The sequence below is a fragment of the Pantherophis guttatus genome, chromosome 3, assembly GCF_059756535.1.
Source record: "Pantherophis guttatus breed Tessera chromosome 3, ASM5975653v1, whole genome shotgun sequence".
NCBI classification, from domain to species: Eukaryota; Metazoa; Chordata; class Lepidosauria; order Squamata; family Colubridae; genus Pantherophis; species Pantherophis guttatus.
In genome coordinates, this window is record NC_142065.1 from 38,942,845 (window position 1) to 38,966,104 (window position 23,260).

At 38.5% G+C, this 23,260-nt stretch overlaps 1 protein-coding gene across 2 annotated transcripts in view; it reads left to right on the top strand.

Annotated features, from left to right (window-relative positions):
- The window catches only part of DENND2C (DENN domain containing 2C), a 60,119-nt gene that overhangs the window by 19,390 nt on the left and 17,469 nt on the right, over positions 1-23,260 (top strand). Inside the window, exons 2-8 of one of the 2 annotated variants that reach the window (XM_087889350.1) lie at positions 4,516-5,485; positions 8,376-8,524; positions 8,844-8,950; positions 13,674-13,844; positions 16,924-17,020; positions 18,163-18,207; positions 21,252-21,439. In XM_087889350.1, the coding sequence (XP_087745476.1) occupies positions 4,686-5,485; positions 8,376-8,524; positions 8,844-8,950; positions 13,674-13,844; positions 16,924-17,020; positions 18,163-18,207; positions 21,252-21,439 (1,557 nt within the window). In that variant the 5' untranslated portion in view covers positions 4,516-4,685. The remainder of the gene's footprint in view (positions 1-4,515; positions 5,486-8,375; positions 8,525-8,843; positions 8,951-13,673; positions 13,845-16,923; positions 17,021-18,162; positions 18,208-21,251; positions 21,440-23,260) is intronic. The other variant, XM_087889351.1, reaches the window with a different exon arrangement.

The following is a 23,260-nucleotide window of genomic DNA, read 5'->3' on the forward strand; positions in this document are numbered from 1 at the left end:
CCAAGGAGCATAGGAAAGTGTAGGTCATCATACTATCACTGGGAATCAAATCAAATCAAATCAAACTGTTTTGTCTGGTTTTGGAAGTTTTCATGTTGTCCATGAAAAGTTTTAAAGAAAAATGATTTCGACAGATTAATGGAGGAAATACGTGCCAGTTTTGCCCCTTAAACTTTTTTGCACTTACAAAACCCGATTAAAACCACTTTTGCCCTGCTTGTTTTGAGAAAGTCACCCTTAGGTTTGTGACGTTTGTGGATTGCTCATTCTACTTTTTAAGGTCACTGAATGTTAAAGGTTTCCTAAAACTTTCATAAGACTGTTTCTGTTTGTAATGGTTAAGTCAGTTCTGTTGAAGGTAGCTTCAGTTAGACCTTCTGCCTCTCTAATTGGAGAACTTAAATGCTGTCAGAGAAGCAGACATTCTGGTGGTCCGAATATGGCCATTTTCAGCTGTTATCCCATAATTCTTTAATCCAGCTTCCAGTAACAGCGTCTAGTTCTAGGTTACAGGAGGATGGCTTTTGATTCTGTTTTTGATAAAAAAAAATTGGGGATGAGGCAATTAAATGGGTCTATGATAATTGTCATTCTGTAGGGCTTTTCTGTCAGTGTTTTGGGCAGACACAACTTGCTAGTCTTAGCCACAACTATCCATTGAACACTGGCAAATTTTCTACCCACTAGATGCCTTACCAGAACAGGATAGTAGATCTTATCAGGACAAAAGTCCCATATTTTGTTGACAGACACAGTTACCTGGTTTGCAAGCCTGTGCAAGTTCAAATAGTAGTATTCTATTCTTTCCATTGGGTGTGGAGGCTCATGAAGGGTTGTGCCTTGAACAAGAATAGCCAGTATTTCTCCTGAGAATAGATTAGGATATGATCATATTTGAAAAATTTATCAGATTTCAAGAGCAACATACTAAAGACATGTAGAGAATTTTGCTTTGAAAAATAAAGAAATAGCTTTTTGGGAGGCAGTGAATATCTAGGCAGAGTCACTGATACCCTGTTGTAGTAAAAATAGTAGATTTGGTCTTCCTTTAAAAACAGGATATGCCATTAGACTGATTTGGGCTAATACTGCTTGTACCCAATGTCCAAAGAATGTCATTTGGTCAGAAGAAATTGTAGAAGGGATCCAGTGAAAAGGAGATGAGAACTAAAAGCTGACCTCTGGCATTTTACAAAAATACTGTATATAATAAAGCTTTATTTTTTGTTTAGAGCTGTCTTAAATTTGGGTGCATGCTATTTCCTCATGTTAAAACAAAAACTTCAGCAGTAATTTAATTTTTCCAATGTAGAAGATTCTACAATAGTTCTTTTTTAATACCAGTGTTCAAAAAGTTCGCCCTTCCATGATTTTGTTCCATGAACAAGTCCTGTTCACGTCATTTTTTTTTTTTAAAATTGACTGGAAGATTCTCAGAAACCACCTGGACAAGTTTTCTTGGCAAGGTTTTTCAGCAGTGGTTTGCCATCACCTTCTTCTACTTCATGTGGTTATTTCTACCACATCTTAACCCATACGGTATTGAATTAATCTGATTGCCTGGGTTTACATTTACGTACTATTGAAGCGGCCACAATGGATGGATTTTGCAACAAACAGAGCCAAGAGTGTGTCTTATGAACACTATTTGTGTGATTAATTTATAGTTCAGTATGCTGTACTAGCCCAGAAATAGAGTTGATTAAACCATAGTTCAGTTAACTAAATTATATGAGTGGAGTCAGTCTCAGTGGATGTAACAATCATATGACACCTGCTCTGCAAGGTAGATCAAAAAAGCCTCAAAAAGATTCCCACGATTAGCTAAATATGTGGGTTGAAGTAGAAGTTAGTCTGGCGTTGAAAAGAGAAATGACAGGGAAGCATTGAGGGAAAGAATCACTGTAAAGATCTGAATCATACAGGCAACACTACTTTCTTTTCCTCTTTGTATGAAAATCCTGCATTGTGAGTTAGAAATTTTTCACATTTTGTGAGATGATTTCTACCCCTGGACGTTACACTACTGCGTCCTTCTTTGATTTCCAAAATTTCCATGGATCTTTTGAAAATCATTAGCCCTTGATACCAGTCTCCTACTCTGAAGAATGGCCTTGTTGATTCTGTATATCAAGACAGGAGGAATATAGAGAAAAGGAATGTAGAACAGGGTAGATTAGATTCCTATCCATATTGCTTCCAGACAGCTTTAATTATACTTAATTCTTATTCCAGTTCTTAATGCTAGAGAAGAGAGTCTGAACTGTTCATAGGAAATTGTGTGGGATCTCTATGGATTATGGCAGTGATATTTGGGGCAGGCCTGGGGTGTCTTTAGGGGCTAGAAGTCAAGAAGTTCTTTACTAATTTGACAGTATTTTCTATCACTGAGGACCCCATATGTCAGATAAGGGTTAGATTAATGCCATCCATACAGAATTTTTCCATTTGGAAACCTCATCTCAGTATCTAACTATATCTGGCATTGGCAAGTTTTTGCACGCAAGGGCTTCCTTCAGCACCATTTTTGGTCCTCTAAAGACTGCAGAGGATTTCTTTCTTTCTTTCTTTATTAAATTTATATGCCGCCCCTCTCCGGAGACTCAGGATGTATGCAGGGATGTATGCAGGGATGTTACCAAGAGCCAAAATAAGTAGGGCACTTTTTATCTATTTGGAGGGGAGCATCAAGGAACAAAATAAGTATGTTAAGATTCACAGGGATTAAAATAATCCTTTTTTTTTCTTAAAAGGAAAAAAAAGTGTAATTTGGGATGAAGCTGACTTTGTCACAGAAAACTGTGGCAATTTTTTATCTTCTGAAAACTCCAAGAGTGAAGAGTTTTCTTAATTTCTTACTCCTGCATTTCCCTCTTCTGTTATAGCAGTTTAGGATCTCAGCAAGTAGAAAGAATGGTGGCAATGACTTTTGTCAGTTGCTGGTTAGCTCATGTAGCAAACCATAAGATGGGTAAATTCTGAAACCGAGCAGTGCTTCAGATTTAGTTCCAAAATGGTGCTTTGGAATGTGTCAGAGTGCAAGGGCTCTGTGATTGTACTTATTGTGCCAATATCTCATTGTTTTGTGAAACAAAGGGCTTCTGCTGCATAAAATATTATCAAACAGCCTGTGACAAGCAGCAGAAAACAATATCAGCGTAACATCTGCTGCCTTTACTTCAAATTCCTATTCCGCTTATTCTGGTCTGCCATCAAATAGTGGAGTCTTCATTTGAAGGGTTCAGGGCATTTTAAGGGAAGGCATTTCCCTGATTTTATTTCCTTTCCTGCCTGCAAAGCATTACTGACTGCGCACCCATCAATCATTTCCCTTCATGTAGAATAGGGCTGGAGTAGGGCAAGAGACAAGTTTTGACAGATAGGTAGGCCGATGGGTTTAGCCATCTGTCAGTCTCACTCCTCACTTTGTACAAATGTTTTGTGTGGGTGAATTCAAAGAGAGCCAGACTAACAGCTGATCAGCATAGGTGGGAGAAATTGCACAGTGAAGCAGTAAAGCCTTTCCACGGTACTCGACTTATTCTTTATTTAGAGCCATACCCCGAGGCCATAAATTAGCTTGGAGATCTGGTTGATACTGGGAAGAGCCCAGTTTGCAAGAGCTAGACATCACCCTGAGATTAATTCAGGTCTCTATCAGCTTCAAATCTACTAGGTATGAGCTTCCAATCCTATGACTTGTGCTGTTGAAGTGTTTTGATTTTAATTGGGTAATCTTTCTTCAACTACTGTTTGAATGTCCAAGACAGTAGTAAGTAGCAGTAGCTGAGGTTCTACCTTTTACGTTGTTCTCAAATTTGATACTCAACTCTACAAGGTGAGGAACTTTCAGTGTATGGGCCAAATGAGCCATTCAGTTGTGGCTGAGCTCATTTCTCTAGATCAGATTTTTTTTACCTATATTCTTCATCCAGGTGCAAAATTTCTATATTTGGGAGAGAGGTTGTTGGTTGATATAAAGCCAATTCTCACACAGACATAACAACATTGGGCTTCTTTGTCTTTTAACACTGTTTTAATAGTATCACAAATATAGAACATGTTAAGAATATCTAATGAGATATTCTTAAAAATGTACCTTTGTGAATCAGATGAGTGTATATCATACAAATTCAGTTGCTAAAATGCTTAGTAATTTGCCATTGCCTCTTTTGTAGGGCTGAGAGACAGTCGATCTCCCAAGGTCACTCAGCTGGCTTTGTGCCTAAGGTAGGACCAGAACTCACAATCTCCTGGTTTCTGGTCTGATGCTCTAACCACTACACCAAACTAGCGCTCACTGAAAGTAATGAAAAGTAATGAAAAGGTCACACATTTTTTATCAGTGAATAAGTTGCAAATCTAGGTCTGTTGGTCTGCAGTATTGAGAGAAGATCAGAATAATTTTTAGTTTGTTTTTAATAAGTGAGTATTGTGGAAAATAATTTATTGTGACATTATCTAATTGGGCCTTCTAGTCCTTTTGATAAATGTCCTTTGTCTCTTTTTCTACAGTATAGCATCAGGATACCCTTCTTCTTTCTGCAAAAGTTGGATCATTCCACAAACTGGATATAATTAACCAAAAGGAGTTTGAGTTTTGGAAATTCTCTAACCTCTAATATATATATATATCCAAAGGCAGCATGCTGTGATGGGGCTCTTGTGAGTTTAGTTTGCCTGCCATGCACCCCACAGGGAGTGTAGATACCAGTTTTTCCCGTACGGCTGTGCAAACACTGTCCCGTAGCCACTGCCGGAACATAAAGCAAAAGATTTCTCAGTGGGAAGGTCGGACAAAAGGAGTCTGCCAAGAAGAAAGGCAGAAACTGAAGGATTTTGGGGTTAGATATGGCCTCGACAGCAGGGAAAAGCCATCAGCTCCTGCACCTGACAAGAGTATAGAAGCAAATGTTCAGCGTTTAGGTTTAGATTTCTGGGAAAACTCTAATCTTGGCTCTGTGACGGAGGAGGAAGAGGAGGAGGACGACCACCACTTCCAAGAGATTTCCAGAAACCATTCAGTGGAGCAACTTTCTAATGACACTTTATCCGAAGCAGCAGATGCTACAGAATGGCCACGGGAGAGACTGCCCCCTGGCAATTTCTACACCTCACGGGGCCTATGGAAACAGATGGAAACTCTTCCTTTTGATGAAGAAGCTTCTGTTGCACTGGACTTAAAAAGGAAACGGGAAAGCTGTGGTTCGACAGAGAAGGAGCTGAATGTAGCTCCAGCAAAGAGCCTGGAGACAATATATTGTGATGTAGAAGGTCAGGAAAGGCAGCCGGCCATCAACCCAGTGCCCAAACCGCAGAGGACTTTCCGTTACCATTCTGAGAAGGACCAGGCAAACTTTGCTAATGGATACCACAGCAATAAGAAGTCACTGGAACAGCTGTGTAATGGGAGCTATACTGCAACTGCCTCCTGTGAATCTGACTGCAGAACAGGCAGCAGAGGAATCCGAGGCAGATCTAAGAGGTGGGTTGCAGCTTGACCTCTTCTGTAGGGAATGAATCTAATTTCCTCTGTTTGTTACAAGCAGTTATTAAGACTGCAACGTTCTGGAGCAGTAAGTCATTTGTGGAGAAAATCTATGTAAGTATGTATGTGATGCTCTATATGGGGTTGCCCTTGAAGTAACCAGAATACAGCAGTGTGGACAGCCTTGGTATGCCCATGTAACATTTCTGCTTCATGAGCTGCACTGGTTATCAATTTGCTTCCAGGTATGATTGAAGGTGCTGGTCGCTATCTATAAGAGCTACATGGCAAACATCCTGGTTACTTGAGGAACCACCCATTGTATCCCATTGTATCTGTCCAGCTGGTTTGATCTGGCTGGATTGGGATGTTGTGGGTTCTATTGATTAAACAATATCATCTTTCAGGACCCCAGAAGTCTGCCTTCTCTATTGCAGTGCCTGCTCTCTGGAGTGAGCCCTCCCCAAAGAGTTTTGACTGCTCCCCCCACTCTATTGCCATTTTGAAGGGCCCTGAAGGCTCTTTGTCCAGAACTTTGGCAAGATGATGGACACCATTTTTCTCCCTTTTTCTTGTTCCCATCTGGGTTTGTTTTCTCTGCCATGTTTGATTATTTGTTTTGCGTTTCTTGTATTTTTACTTGTTTTTAAATGGTTTTAACAATTTGCAAACTGTCCAGTATCACTGAATTATCATCATCATCATTATTTTATTGCTAAGAATCAACACTGGCTTGATAGTGCACATAATCAGTCAATCAGTCAGTCATCTACTTGGGGTCATTTTTCCTCATATAAACATTAACTAGGAACCTTGCATAATTCTTGAGAAAACAAAACATTTTTCCATTTAGAAAATTGCTTCCATTTAATTACATAATTTTGTTCATTTGAGTGGAGCACATGAATGAAGAAAATGTTAAATATTTTTTGCTGTAGTTGCAAAACTGTTTTCCTAGCATTCATCCTTGTAGGTACTTTATAGGATGTGCCTTTATTTTTTGACCTTTGGCATGCAAAGTGTTGCATTAAAATAGAATTTCAGCCTTGAAAATGAAAACATTGCATTTGTTGCTATGTAAGAGGAAGCTATGTGACCATAAAATTAGACTAAAAATGGGTAGGCAGTCCCTGATATGACTGTGTTCGAAAGATAAACACATTTACATATGTCATATTCAGCATTAATGCATGATGAGGATTATCCTGGTGCAGAAATTTATTTTAAAGTGGAATATTTATAGTTTATTAGTGTGTATGGAAGTTGGCATGAAAAGCCAACATCTTGCATAAATTGCAGATGTATTTCACATTTTTGATCATGTGAAATGAAGGATGATGGAAACGCTATCACTGATACAGTTCGTATCATGCACGAAGAGCTATTCCCCTATGTTGAATTAAAGTGCTGTCTGTTGATCCTTTAAGTTAGCAGAAAATTATACTGACATGATATTTTCTGCCCCTATTGTCTCTGTTGCCCACAGTGCTGTCTTGGTTATGCATATGCAGTGTGTGATAGGAAAAAAGATCGACTGATTCCTCTGACTTTCCTCTCTTTCCTTTTTTGCATTTCATCAACCAGCCAAAAAAAAAGACGAAACAGCCAGTTACAAGTGTTGCAATGAGAATGACTCTAGGCTTATCCCTGTCCTCCTTCTCCTTTACCTTAATCTGTCATAATCTAAATGAAATTAAATCAATTCAATTACATTATATTAAATATAAAAACAGGTAGCCTTCATCTTACAATCAAATTGGGACTGGAAATCTGGTTGTAAATTATTTTGGTCATAAATCCAGGCGCACATATGACTAAACACAGGTTTTTGACATTTTTGGCAGTGGTTGTCTTCTGAATGGACTTTTTTTTTTGCCAGAATCCAACAAAATCCGTCACAAACTGGCAGAAATCATGTGGCTGCAGGGTGCTGCAACTGGCCATAGTGGCAATTCAGTTACCAAGCACCCAAAATGCAGTCACTTTATCATGGGGAGCACCATTTTACAATAGCCAGAAGTACTTTACAGGCCATAAAGCACAGTTTTCGAGATCATCATAACTGTAAACTGTTATAAAATAACCGGTTGAGAATTACCCTGTACTCATGGAGACATAAAGTAGCAGAGTATAACCAGTGGTTTTACATAGGATATACCAGTATCTCCCATTCATTATTTATTTACAGGCAACAAATTCTGATTTTCAGATTCTCTCATGTGTTGTCTTTGGAGAGAATGATACTACGGGGTTGGTCCTATCATTTCAGTTTTGCTGTTTCAGTCCTGCATTAAAATGATATGGAATATAGACCTAACACACTTATAATATTGCTGCAGTACTATTATTTGATTGTCTACCAAAATCTAGGGGACACCAGATTCAAGAGACCACTGTACTACTGTGGTATCTAAGTTCTCTTCTTTTTCCTTAGAAGAATAAATATAAAACCAAATAAAAATTCGGTGTGTTTTACAGTATTGTAACTCTCCAATTTCTGTGATTTGCAAGCTATATCTTATGGTTTCTATTATGTAACTGAAGCACTTTTAGGTGTGGTTTGGTTAAATAAACTGCTTTAGTATCAAGTCAAATTATCTTTGATGGCTCCTTTGCCTCTTTTGTTCTATATTGCTGGTGGAAGATTGAGAAAGACAGATTTTCCAAAATTGTGCACATAATTTTAATTTCTAAAACATTCCAAGAACAATTTTGTATATACACATTATTTATATACATATTATTATTTTATATATATATAGATAAGTATATTTTTAAAATTCATCCATTCCTAGGTAGCTCGCTTTAAAAAAAAGCTAGGAGGGAAATAGCTGCGCTTGGTTTTGCACCTAAGATGTGTGATAACATATCCTATTCTTATTTATAGAAAGTCCTTTGAATTTGAGGACATCCAAAGTTATCGAAACAGACTAGCAGCCATCGAATACCAAAAGCTTCATGAAGAGCTAAATGGCACCACACGCGTCTGTCTCTATTGCACGCAGTCAGAGGACAACCTCTATGAAGATATTACTGGTAAGATTCCAGATCTATCTAAAAGAAACAAGAAACAGCCTTCTGAATGAAAAGTAACTGCTACAGTTCAGTTCTAGAGAATTCCAGAATACATATTCTGATCTTCTGTGCAGATATGTTCAAGGATATATCCCAGTTCCTCCACTGGGAAGCTAGAAATTAAAGACAGTAACTTGGGGATTTGCTTTGATTCCTCTATTTGTCACTCGCTGGGTAATAACTTGATGCCAGTTTGTGCCTATGGAAAAATAGTAATTGGCAAGTATATGTGGTTGATTTGTCTACCCATGCTCTGCTTCAAAATAATTCTTTTTTCTAGATCCTGCAAAAGAGAATCCCTATGAGGACATTAAAGTGAAGCCTTTGTGGAGGATCCCATCTAATTGGAAACTGCCTCCTCCCCGAAATACCTTCAAGCCACCCAAGGTGAATGCACATTTAGTGATTGTCCTCTCTAGTTAAATATTGGGCTTTGTGCCTGTGCTACCCAGGGATTAGGCATTATCGTGCAGAAATATGAACAAAATGAAGATATTTGTCTACATTGCTCTGTGATTATAAATAAGTAGATGCCTCGTTGTTATGCCTTGTCTTTATTCTCACGTGAATCATCACATTGCAGTTGTTCATTGAAGAACATAGAGATATGTAAACTCACTTTTAAGAGAATGGATGCCCATGAAGCTGATTTAACTTTGTTTGGTCTCTATTTAATCTGAAGACGATACTTTGCCCTCCCATGCACAGAACCAAACCAAACCAAAAAAGGAATAAAAAGAGAAAATTGTATAGTATTTGTACAGTTGTGTTTGGGCATAGGTTTTCCTTTTCAGGAATGGATTCATATGGATGTGGTCCAAACCAAATGCTAGTGTAGCTTGCCATTTGTTCAACTAACCAACCATTTCTTTTCTCTGTCATGCTGTTAGGATAATACAATTCGTGGGTGTTCCTCTACTTCCTTGCTTTGAAGCTGAGTCAATCATTTCTTTAGTCCCACCTCCTACTGCGCATCCCCAGTTTTGACTCAGCTTTCATGCAAGAAGAAGCAAGGAGAGGTGCTCCAGAAGGAAAGAATTAGATGTTATGTGCTTTTTTAGATGGCTGCCAAAATCAGGTTAATATCTCTTACCTACCTACTACTTACCAAAGGTACTTATAATAATAACTTCAAAATGTTCCATCCCAATTAACTTTTCATACTTGGCACAGGTAGTCCTTGACTTACAATAACTAATTTAGTGACTGTTCAAAATTACATTATTGAAAAAAGTGACTTATGACCATTTCTCACACTTACGACCATTGTAGCATCCCCATGGTCACGTGATCATAATTCAGACTGTTGACAACTGTGTCACGTTTATGACGGTTGCAGTGTCTGAGATCTGATTACCTTTTGTGATCTTCTGACAAACAAAGTCAGTGGATAAACCAGATTCACTTAACAACTGTGTTACTAATTTAACAACTGCAATAACTCACTTAACAATTGTGGCAAGAAAGGTTGTAAAATGGGGCAAAACTCACTTAACAAATGTCTCACTTAGCAACATAAATTCTGGGCTCAATTGTGGTCGTAAGTCGAGGACTACCTGTAGTGAATTGAAGACTGGGAGTAGATTGCATATCACTGGTCGTTTGGGAAAAAGGAGATGTTTCCCTGGCAGATGAAATTATAATAGCTACTATCGTTAGTGACTATTTTTCTATATCAGACCTGTCAAACTGGTGGCCCTTGGGCTGGATGCGTCACGCACAGGCCATGCCCACCCCAGCTCTGCAAAGGCAAAAAATGTCACAATATGTCACGATACATCACGTGACAGGATCGACTTTGACACCCATGTTCTATACTGTTCTGAAAAAGGAATGAACCATGTGTTAATTTATAGGTGTTTAACGAAGTACTGACAGCTGCCATTTAAAAGGAAGAACTATTTTAAGGCAAAAACCATTTTGCACAAAGGGAAACATGGGGGTATGAATTGTTCTTATGCAACTGCTTACCCTAACGCCAATATTAATCTATTTTTCTTCATGTAATTTAAATCAAGATCTTTTGAGTAGTTATTTATTTATTTAAAAAATTACATGGCCTCCTAACTCACTCTCAGCAACTCCAGGCAGCTTACAAGGTTTAACCCCAAAGCTGATTGTTGTTTTGTTTCTTTGTGTGATTTAGTTATTTTTTAGGCGTAATCAAGTTGGTTTTAATTCAGAGTGATTGCATGAACCATCCTGCCCTATCTGCAATAATAACGTGTAATTCTCCCTGGGACATTCCTGTAGCTTGTTTGATCTTGTCCATCAATCTAGCCTGTTGTCTTCTTTCAACCTGCCAAGCATACAAACTTTTTAAATCAATCCTTCACTTGTCTCACATGTCCAATGTTCTTTAGTTTTTGCTTCTTGCCTAAAGAGAGCAATCAGCTTTTATTTAATCCAAGACTGACTGACTACAGTCTATGGTACTTTTAATTAGCAATATAATACAATTGTCCTATTTTTACAGGACAGATTAGCAATGGAAAAACTGCTGCAGAAGAAAAAAGCCTTGAATTTAAACTCTGTAGCATAAACCTATATAAAGACTTAACTGACTGTGCTCCTCAATGGGTAGAGCTATTGTACATCAAACATACATACATACATACATACATGCATAGATTCATACTGGTTTCACCCAACCATTCCTAATGTACGCTTACTGTGTAAATTATACAGATATGGGAAAATATGTAAACATATCGCACTGTTTTACTTATTCTGAACTACTGTGTTTTCCTCTAAATTAATTCTTAGAGCAGCTTCTTGCTCATCAGGAAGTTCCTTCTGATTATTATTTCTGTTAATTCTTCTGTTATTTCTCTGAAAGAAAAACTGGTATGATTGGGCAGAGTGGGCATCCCCCAGGTTCCCCTTATTAAGCAGTGCCATCTGGTGGGACCTAGGAAGTGTGGCTTGTCTGTAACAGCACCTGTTGTTTGCAATCACCTCAGCCATCTCAAGATGCATTTGACCTCCGAACTTGCCTGTGTTTAAAACTTAGTCTTCCCTCTGGCCTTGGGTTGAATGAGGGGTGGGTCTTTTTTTGTTTTTGGCTAAGAAGGGTTCCCCCCCCCCCAAGACTTTGTAGTTTCTACCTGTGTCAACTGTATTTTGTTTTATTGTGCACTGCCCAGAGTTATGTTACGAAAAGTGACATAAAATAATTCTTCCTCTATTTAAATGTGTATCTATTAATGTTAACATATTCTACATTATGGCATTATCTCCATAAGATCTCTTTCCATGTATTTTAATGGTGAAATCTTAAACAAAATGTGGTGAAAATTGGCTCAATAATTTGTTACTGTTACTATTACTGCTGCTTTCTAATCTGCACTTTGTGTTGTTCCATATTTGTTGACATGGATTTATTTGAACTTCAACTGTCTCTTTGTCTTTAGCTTTAAACGGTTCAGTAGATATTTCATCTGCACCTGGTACTTTCTTATTAACAGCAGATCTGTTGCCAGTCGTGTCTCATTCTCTTGTAGAATTGGTTCCTGAATGTATTTTGTTTTTACAGATATTCCTGTCAATCTATAATATTACTTGTAAAATATTTTGATATTTATGTATTTAAAATATTTCTATACTACTTTGTTTTGAAATGAAATCTATGAAATCTCTTTTTTCACTATTCTTGAATGGCCCAACACTAACTATAAATTTTCTGATGATTTTTAATTAGATTCCTCATTTCCTTTTCTTGTTACCTTGTGCTCTTTGTTGACATTTTTGATTAATATATCGTTCCGTGCCCTTTCTTGCCTGATGTTGAAATTTGTTGACATATATCCTCCTTGTTGTTTAAGGCAATATCCTCCTCCTTCTTTTGATGATTGCTTGTGCTAAAATCAGCCCCTATTTTCCTGTGTTGAAATTTTGGATTTTTTTCTAGTTTATCTTTCCTTTAGTCTCTTATATCTTCCTATAGAATAGATCTTCATATGAAGTACTGTATAGATTATGTCTTCCTATAGACATACTATATATATATTGCTTATATTAAAATCTGATTATGTATTCTTCATTTGCTCTTTTTAATTTAATTTTTTATGTTTAGCCTATGTAAAAGATACCTTTTCAAGTCCACCTCTTGATGATTGTATCTATGCAAGTTTTTTTTACTTTTTAATCTAATCAACAGAACTAGTAATTCTGATAATTTCCCATCTAAATACTAATCAGGCCCCATCATGCTTAGTTTATGAAGTCAGCTACATACCTCTATCTGCTGAGGTTGAAACTGATACATTTGACTCTAGTAATTTCCTATGTTCCACAGTAATATCTCTTTTTACATGAAAAAGCTAGAAAGAAGAAGCTGCAAGGAATGGTGACCTCTGTGGGATTTCTTATCTTGAACAATCCTAAATTTCTCTGTGATTTATAATCTGGTCCAGTGGTTGATGGCCATGATGGATATAATGATTAATTCATTCCTGGAAGCTACATCTCTCTTTTCTTTCTCTCTTTTGATTCTAAGTAGAATTCATGGGGAAAGGGAAGATTGGGACTGTGGTGGGAGGATTTCACTTTTTCCCTTATTGCACAGTTCAAACGAAGAGCTGTTGTATCTATTAGTCTCATTGTTACTATACATTGATTCCCTAGAGCAGGGGTGTCAAACTCAAGGTCCAGGGGCTTGATCCGGCCGGTGGGGTGCTTAGATCTGACCCATGGGGCTACCCTGGAAACAAAGAAAGACCGGCTTGCGGTGCCTCTGCCATCGAAAATGGCGCTCAGGAGGACCACATGTTGCCTTCCTGAGCTCCGTTTTCCCTGGCAGAGGGTTACAGGCTATTGCAGGTGAAAATGGAGTTCATGAGGGCTGTGTGTGGCCCTTCTGGGCTCCATTTTCACTGGCAGAGTGTTGCAGGAGGCATCACAACTGGAAAAGGAGCTTGGCCGCCCATTTTTTCTGGCAGAGTGCTCGGGCCACCAAACTTTTAGACCTTGCTGCTTTCACTCTTCTAAAAACCAAGCCACCTTTTTGCGTGGTGGGATGTATTGTTTTTGAGTCTGTATCTGTTTATATCAAGTTCAGTGGGCATTGCTTTCTTTATAAAACATTAGCATTCTTTTCATATTTCTTTAGCTTCTCCACAAGCCGCACTTCTTTCACCGTAAAACCTTGGAGCTAAAAAACACACGGATCTGTTTGCGTGGGAAGTTGCCAAAAGATTCAACGCTACCTGTTACGTTGACCGAATGGAAGTTCTTCAAAGCAGGAGATGCTGGAAGCAGGAAGAGAAAAAATCTTCCCCGGGTAAGGACTGAGCCAAAATATTAATAATTAGTTGCTAGGCAAATACTATCTTCTGTTGCCATTTCCTCTCCCTATCTCCTTCTGTACCACAGCCTTTGGTGGGGTCATTCCTGTCATTTTTAATGAAAAGTGATTGCTTTCTTAAATAATTCTGTATTGCATCATTTGAATGTGAGAGTTGTTGGTAATATCAGATGATCAGATGTTATTATAGTTCTTAACTGTGTTAATTGTACTTGCTACCCAGAGTCACAAAGATGAGAAGGGTGGCTGTATAAATTTAATAGAGACATAGCTACACTGATCTTTCTGAATTGGGTGTCCCCAGTTGAGTGGCATAGTAATTCTTAGAATTCCTTATCTGGCCATCATTCAAGCTAGCTGAATTTTGGGAGCTACCATCACACTACATGGGAGCTTGGGAACTGCTGTCACACTATATCCAGAAGGTCTTGCAATTACAGTGGATTGTTATTTCAAATGTTTTCAATCTGAATTCAAAATAATCCTAATAAAATAAATATTCAGTATACAATATTACATAAAAAGACCTGAGTAGGGAAATAACTGAAATATATCTTTAAAAAGTTATCTTGACATCCTGTCCTGCTACATTTAGATTACCATGCAGGTTTGCTAAGAAGATGTCACCAGCAATATTGGGCAATATGTAGTTAAGACACAGTTAAGTTCCCATTTACACCAGGAGTAACTCAGGCACACACCCTCCTATTAAAAATAGGAAGATGAGTTCCTGACTAAGACTGCTTAAAGTGACCTTGAGTTCATTTTATTTTGCCTGGACTTCTTTCCCTGGGGTTGCTTACTCCTGATTCAGGATTTAACTTTCAACTGTTCTGTACTTTAAATGCTTTTGAGCAGCTCATTAAAGATGAGGCTGTTATATAAAATGTCAGTGTAATTTCCTGATGTGCTTCTGAATGAATGATTAGCAGAGATGTGCAAGTAAGGTGAACATAGAAAAACTGACAAGCATCAGTTATCATATAGAGTTGTATAGATTTGGATCAGTCTGTAACGACTGTAAATCAATAAATACTGCCTGTTCATTGAAGAAATTGGAATCTTTTACAATTAGGTTTTTTTTAATCAATCTTAGTAATTTAGTAATTTTTAATAATCTACATATGCATTGTCTTCTAAGGAATCTCACAATCATGAAATATTGCAAAGGAAAAGAACTGCAGATCAGACATCATGTTTACTTAAGAATTTGAGCAAAAGAAGGTCCCATTTCTGGTTACTCAAAGCCAGAAGGCAAAAAGAGTCACATTGTTAGTTAGAATTTATTTCCATTATGATGGAGGGAATAGGTGGACAGAAGGAAAGCCAGCACATATGCAGATCAAATTTGCCCTCTTTCTAAGTATTGCATATCAATATTGTGTAGAACATACAAAAATGATTAATTGACCCACAAAGGATGATTAAAAAGTCCCATATGAGCATTATTCCTCAGACAAAATGATCGCCCCAACCACATTCAGAAATATGAGAGTAATTTACTGAGAGAGGAAGTGCATGTTATTCTCTCATCCTGAACTCATAGGACTTGGCCATGATTGCTGGAAGAATGCCCGAGTAAGCCAAACATTCTTATTCAATTCCAGCATGGAAAATAATGTATTCTCTAGCATTTTGACATCATGCATTCAGCTCTCAGCATTTTCTAGTCATTCTTGAAGCCATTACAAATATTGCAGGCACCAGACTTTGCAAGAGTCAGCTTAAAACTTGTGCATTAGGAATGCACATTTCCAAAGTCTCTGTCATGTACATGTATTCCAGAAAGCATTAGTCGCAGCTCCATGATATTCTTTTACATGGTACCATACATTTCTAAGTCCTTTTCATTTTTTCATGTTTGACATCCAAAATCTGAAGACGCTCTTAAACCAACCATTTAAACCAGGGCTGGGAAAATTTCGGAGGAATGGAAAAGAAGCTGAAGGAAAGAATGGAAGACCTGCAGAATTTCTTGCATAGGTGCAGACCTTTCCTGAAGTCAAATTGTATCGCCTTTGCCCTGAGTAGCAGACTGGATCTCTGAAATTCTTTTTTCCCCCTTTTTCCTCTATTTAGGTTGCTATAGTTAAGAAAAGAGTTGGAACTAAGAATAGTTTACCTACTAACTGTCTTCTGTCTCTCTGTATGACTTGCGGTGAAGGGAATAACTAGACCCCACCCTGTTGCCTTTGCTTTGGAATGCTGAATGCATTCTTGAAGCCGGGCAAGAGTGAACTTGGCCTGCATGCCATTGTCTAAAATAGCAAGAGCAGGAGCTGAGATCGTCAGCAAAGTTTGACTAGACATGCTGTGGCGAAGATCTTTCTGTCTTCTGCCTATGGCCTGAGACACTTGACACCACATGATGCTTGATGGGTTGGGCAGTTACCACCACCACAGTTGGAAATGGTAGAAACCAACTATCCAAGAAAAAGTGTACCTAAGAATTATGCTCTAACAGTTTGTTTTTTACAAACTGCAGTATCTAGCTATTCTTGGCTGATCACAGAAGCTAAGCAGGCTTGGTCCTAGTTGGTAAATGGGAAATTGCCTGGCAGTTCTAGGCTGCTATCTAGATAGAAAGTTAACAAAGGTCCTGGAAAAAAAACTAGTGGTAAATCACTTCCATAATGTTTGCAAGAAAATGATGTAGATGCAAGACCAAGCTGAACACAATTGCATCTTTATTTCAAACTATGCCTGCACCAAAAAAATAAAATGAAACAAAACAAAACCCTGTAATGCTTGGAGATAGAGCATTCACCGCATAGCACCAGTGAACCTATCTGCATTCATGTTTTGTTCAACTCAGCTTTCATTATGGATTAGAATATTTTTGGTATCCAGATTAAAGCTCATTCTCTATTACTAGCACTATGCAGATGACAATAATCTTTTCTGTTTGGGGCATTTGTGTTTCCATCAGTTCTTCTATTATAGTTCTGCTAAATTCTGTAGTGTTTTCTAATATTAGCCCATGTATACAAATGCAGTTTTTCTTTTTCTGAAACTTATCATCCCTTTTGATGATTTCTTTCTTATTGGGTTTCAGCTTGTATTAAAGATACAAGAGATCTTTGATTCCAGACGAGGAAAGAAACGTGTGAAGTTGGTCGTACAAACTGGAAAAGAACTTTCTCCAGCCAGAGGTATAAATCCTGGGCAGTTTTTCTAGTCAATTCATTATTTATTTGTTTTTTTATTTTTATTTTATTTTATTTATTTTATTTTATTATTTTATTTTATTTTATTTATTATTTAATTATTTATTTTTTGGCCATCCATCTTACCACAGGATAACTCTGGGTGTCTTACAATATTAAAAAATAAAACTATATAAAACCTACACAGCATATAAAACCTATACGGAATAAAATACTATGAAAATATAAAAATTCCACCCTAACTAAAAGATGGGAAGGGCGGGAGCAGGATGGGGGTGGGGGGAAGTGGAATTCCTGTTAATCAATCAACCACCTCCACTGTGATGCTCTCCCACTGGAGTCCCAAGCCAACTGTCCAAGCCAGGTCTTAAATTCTTGCAGAAGGTCAGCAGGGTTGGAGCCGACCTCAATACAAGGGACAAGAGGTTCCAAAGGGCAAGAGCGACAGCAGAGAAAGTTCTTTTTCTGGACCCTGCCAGCTGGAACACCCTGGCTGATTGGGCCCGCAGCATCCCTCCTTTGCTGGCATGGGTGGAGTGGACCAGTCCCATTGGAATGAGACCTTTCCAATTAAACCTGGATTTAATTATGTTAATTCTGAGAATTCCCTTGAGAAATATTGTGATCTGTGATTTCTCTTTTTTATCCTGTTGCCCCTTTAGGATGGTATAGAATTTTTGTTGCTAAAACGAGAAGAGCAAGATTGTAGTATTTTCTGTGGGTGTATATATCTTATCAATAGTCCTTCCTGTTTCAGATGGCTTTCCTCTTCCACATGTGCTGAAATACAAGCTAGAGCCAACGGCTGTTTGTGTAATCTACATTTTGCAAATCAATGATGCCTACTTGCCTAGTAATGTTAAACAATTGATGGTGATGCATCTTCCCTCAGTCCTTTGCATTGCATAATGGAGAAGGTGCCGCCACAGAATTGTATAATGAGCTTGACTTGCTTTATTTAACACCTGACACATATGTAGATATGCTTTTGAATAGATGCCTTTGCTGTTCATACAATTGTTCCCAAATTTCAGGAACATAATTGATTGTTGCTCTGTCAGATTGCTTCCAACAGTTCCAGTTCTGCCCAGTTGACAAAATCTGAGGGAAACTTTTTGTCATTTCAGGTGAAACCAGTGGATATGAGAGTGAACCAGAGAATCTGCCGAAAAGTGAGTGAGTGAATCACTGGCCCTAAGACAGGTCAAGTGGCATAATTATACCTTGCAGATAACTGTTGAGAGTGTCTACGTTCTATGCAAATTCTACCTAGTCAGTGAAGTACTTTGGGACTGAGATCTATTTGAATAATTGGAATGGTCACTATTTGCTGGACAGAATGGATGCATTATGATCATTTAAAGGCTTGTAAGGCTCCATTTTAGAAATCCATTAAGAACTGGGATGATTGAGAGAAGGAATAGATGGATTTAGAACTCGGGATAATAGCAATAGCACTTAGACTTATATACTGCTTCACAATGCTTTACAGCCCTCTCTAAGCGGTTTACAGAGTGAGCATATTGTCCCCAACAATCTGGGTCCTCATTTTACTGACTTTGGAAGGAAGGATGGAAGGCTGAGTCAACCTTGAGTCGATGAGTTTCGAACTGCCAAATTGCAAGCAGCCGACAGTCAGCAGAAGTAGCCTGCAGTTCTGCATTCTAACCACTGCACCACCACGGCACTTTTAAGCTATGATCTCCTAGAGTCCCTCAGGAATTTAATGACAGTTGCCTTGAGAAGGAAATCAGTCGGGGAAAGGCTTTCTTGAAAGACAGTCTGTTTATCATTCTTAATTTTTAGCTGCAATGTAACAGCAAATTATTATTATGTAAGTGAGTAGCAAAGTATTATGGTTGCTTTGCATATATCTAATAGCACTTGTAGTAGTGTAGTAGTATTTTCATTTAGAACATATTTGAACCCCTGAAAGGCTTATGTAGTGTAGTAATGAAGGAGTTGGACTAGGAGTGGTACACCCTGGTTCTACAAACTTCCTGATGGCCTTGGGCCAGTCACTATCTCTCAACCCAATTTACCTCACAACATTGTTATGGAAAAATAGGATGAAGGAGTATTATATGGACTGCCTTGGGCTCCCGTATAATATTGGCAGAGTATACATTTATTAAATAAATAATTAAATGGTACTAAAAAAACAAGAAAATGCCAAGAGATCTTCTTTGATGGGAAACTTTGTAAAGCCATTCTTCAGTTCCCTAAGAGAAGGGACACATGGTTATCTCAAAGTCTGAAAGGTGGTTTTCAGAAAAGGAGAGCATGTTGCAGTGCCTATCTGGTTCTGCCAAGAAGTGGATAAATATAAGTGGTAAGTGTGATCTGTCTGCAGTGTTTTTTGTGATATTCTACCAAAGCCTGCAACAGCGACACAAAATGTAACATTGCTTTGTTATGACTACTGTGATTCTTGATGTTGGCCCGTGTAATGGTATGTGGTAATGACCCTGGGAGACAAGGCAGAGAGCTGCAGACTAGACCTCTATCATGCAAAAGGTATCACATTCCACAGAAGCAGAGGAGGTGTGGGAAGTGTTTCAGAAGAGATCCTCCCTACTTTTCCAGAGAGTAAAAAGGAGACGAGGGGAGAAATGTTTTCGCTCTTGCAAGATTCTCTTAATGTAACCTTATGGTAAAGGTAAAGCCAGGCTTCTTTGTTGTGCTTCTTGCATGGGCTACCTCGAAAGTCTTAACAGCACAGCACAACTGCACTTGCTGCTTCCTGTAGGCTTCTCACACTCCCCTTAAGTCACAGGTGTTAAACTCGCCACATCATGTTGGCGTCATGTCACATTTCGTGACATTTTCCCCCTTATTGGAGCTGGGCTGGGCGTGGCCTGTGCATGACACTTCCAGCCCATGGGCTGCCAGTTTGACACCCCTACCTTAAGTATTTCAGACAGCTTGCAACTGCTTGTGACCCCCACCTCTGATGCCCCATAGCTTGGCAGCAGTGGCTAGTTTCTGCAAAGAGTATGGGAACAAGCAACTGCATGGCCACAGTGCTGAAGGAAAGTTAAACAAGGATGATTCTTGAATGCAGATTTGGACTTTGGATTTGTAAAAGTGAAAGCATGTAAAATGGATAGGCAACAAGTTCTCAGGATAGTTGTGTCTTTTGTTCAAGGTGAAGGAAAATAAACTGCCCAGGAAGGAAAGGATTACCTTGCAAGAACCATGCCGTTTCATTGGGCTGTAATTAGAGGCCCTCTTTATTTTATAATGCCATAAACATAATAATAATGAGTTGAAAACAACTTGGCACATAATAATCATCTGCTTCCGGGTCAAGTGTTTTCCCTTTTGATCATTTCCAGTGCTTCCTCTTGAGAACTTTTTTTCCTCTTTCACTGAAGCTAAAGAAGCCCAGTCATGTCTCTGTCTGTCTCTTGCAATATTGTGAAACGCCCTTCGCTGGGAAAAAGGAGTAACTGGAGTGAGATTATATATAACGCTTGGCCCTTGCATGTAAACACTGGAGGAAGAACAACTAGAGCAGCAGGCTCCAAACTGGCTCTTCATCGTGACTCATCTGTCCTAATTGGCACCAATGGCCCTGGACACACCAGCATTTCCTGTTCACCATGCCTGGAAATTGTCAGAATTAAGCTTTGCATATAGCTTAACACAGCAATTCCCTGATAATAATAAAGGCATAGTGCCAAGCAAGCCGTGATTATTTTCCTCACTTCCTTCCTTCAACAGTTTTGTGAAGGTGGTCAGATCAGCATTTTCTCTAGAGAGAGGGAGACACTTAACATGTAGCTATTTATTTGGTGTCCTTGTAGTCTCCGCCACTGCAATTTTCATCACTTTCGCAGTGCTTCTTAAAGCATTATGTGCATTTAGAATGAATGGCTTTCTGTTACTGTACCACAATAGAGATCAAGAAGTCTGTTTGGAAGTTAGGCTTTGTGGCTTGTTAATTTAATATGAGTTTATTTGTATGTTTTTTTATTGGACGGTTAGGGTGTTATTGCTACCCACATTTTCTTTTGCTTATGAGAATACTGTTATTCCAGCAACATAGCAATTACTTTTAGTTATGCTGGGAACGCAGCTCTGAAAACTGACCTGCTGTTGAGCCATAGCAGAGCCATTTTTGCAGTCCCCCTACCTGATGAATGGAAGCCATGCCGTTTACCCATCCCATGATGCAAGATTGGGCAACTGAAGAACTGCTTCTTTTCTCTAGGTCGCCATAAGCGCCTTCTGCAGGTCCAGGCTCAGTCCAAACGGAACCCACATTACCAGACATTGGAGCGAGATCTCATTGAGTTCCAGGAGCAGCAGCTCTTTGAGCTGTTCGTTGTGGTATCTCTGCAGAAGAAACCATCAGAGGCAACATATACCCCACAGGTTATACAACAGTTTCCATGTAAGGTTGGTGTCTGTTTACTTCTATCTATGCTCCACAAAATTAAATTTAGGTGCTTTTGGTTGGCCAGGTAGAATGGAACCTTCACTCCTGTTAAAATTGAACCTAAGTACTGACAGAGGAAACACAAGATGAGCACTGTGCCTTTGCTGAGCTCTGCTTTCACTGATTCAGAGTCTGTTTCTGGATGCTCAAAATGCCACGTTGCAGGAGAATATGTTATGGATTTAGTTGTTCATGGATTCCCAATGAGAAGTCCTTCAGTCTTTCTTGATTCAGACTCTATAAGAAATAAATAAATTAGTGCTCTGTCTGCCTTGTCTGTGTATAAGTATAGATTAGTGTTTCCCAACCTGGCCATCTTCCAGATCTGTAGATTTCAGTTCCCATGACTGTTGCTGTGAACTGTGGGAAGTGAAATCTACACATCTGGAAGCTGGGAAACACAGGTTTAGGTGAGGTACAATGTTTATACAGTGGTTGGGTTTTGTCCACAGCAGTATTATCCGTGCTACGATCAGCAGAAAAGTAACATACTGTCTTATGCATTAACCATATTTCATTGCATGTTTTCACCATCTACTTTCTATGATTTCAACCTCGTGCAAAAGAGTATGATTTCATAGAATAGTTTTCTGGGGCTTATAGTGTATTGTGGAGGTGCAGTTTTTTCTGAGCCTAAGTGGTGAATTTGTCCTTTGAATGGGATGCTAGCAGCTAGATTCCAAAGAGTAATGGTTAGCTTTGGGGGAAAAAACCACCTTCATTTACATTTAAAATTATCTGAATCCATATAAAGTTAACTTGATAATTCTCTGGTGATACAAATATCTCTGTCTTCTATTACCTTCTGAATTACAATTTGGTAACAACTTCTGATAACAATCAAAGGTCCTGGACAGATTTAAACCTTCTACGTGCACATTTGCATCCTTGGATATATATTTGGAATCCAGTGAATTGGGGGAAGAAGTTTGAGGGAGGAATTATTTGGAAAAAAGGAACAATGGATCGAGGACAGAATTTCCTGTATTTGTTTCCTCTTCTCCAGCCACCATTTCTTTTGAAAAAAAGCAGCCATCAAATATACATATGACACCAATGTGGTTGTGGGGGGAGGGCTGATTCCCTCTGCAGATTCTGGTAGACTGCAAAATGGTTTGCACCTTTGTTTTTGGGGGGAAAACATACACTAGTTTCTTATGCTAGACTCAGATGAGGAATGAAATACAATTGAACAACAGCAATTCCAAAATTGTGCTGATTTAATACAAACTGCTACTGATACTAAAACAGCACTGGCCTACATTGCTCAGAAATATAGTGAGCAATGATTCACAAGGTCACATGGTTGTTGCACTCTTTATGTCGCTGTTGACAAAAAGCATGATGGCATTTTGCCAGCCCATGTCTTCTTCTGCCTAGGAAATGCTTTGTAGTTTGTTAACAAGATTTGCACAGAAAGGTCTTTCAGACTGGGATCTAGCAGGAAAACTTTACTCTAGTAATTATGGGGCAGTGATTATATAACATGAGCACCATTATTACAGCTCCCAAAATAATTCTGTTTCCAAACAGTCTGCCAGTCACTTGCTTGAATAGACTATGTAGTGAAGGAAAATGTCCAAAGGAAAACTAAGAACTATCTGAAACTTGTTACTCTTTAGAAAGTTCTGTTTTTTAAAAAACAGTGAAAGTTAGTCTCAAAGGTGCTTTTTTCAAAAGGCAACTGGACTATTTTTTTTTCTCCCTTGAGGAAAGAGAAGACGTTTCACTTCTCATTCAAGAAGCTTCATAGGTTCTGACTGAAGGGTGGTGATGATGCT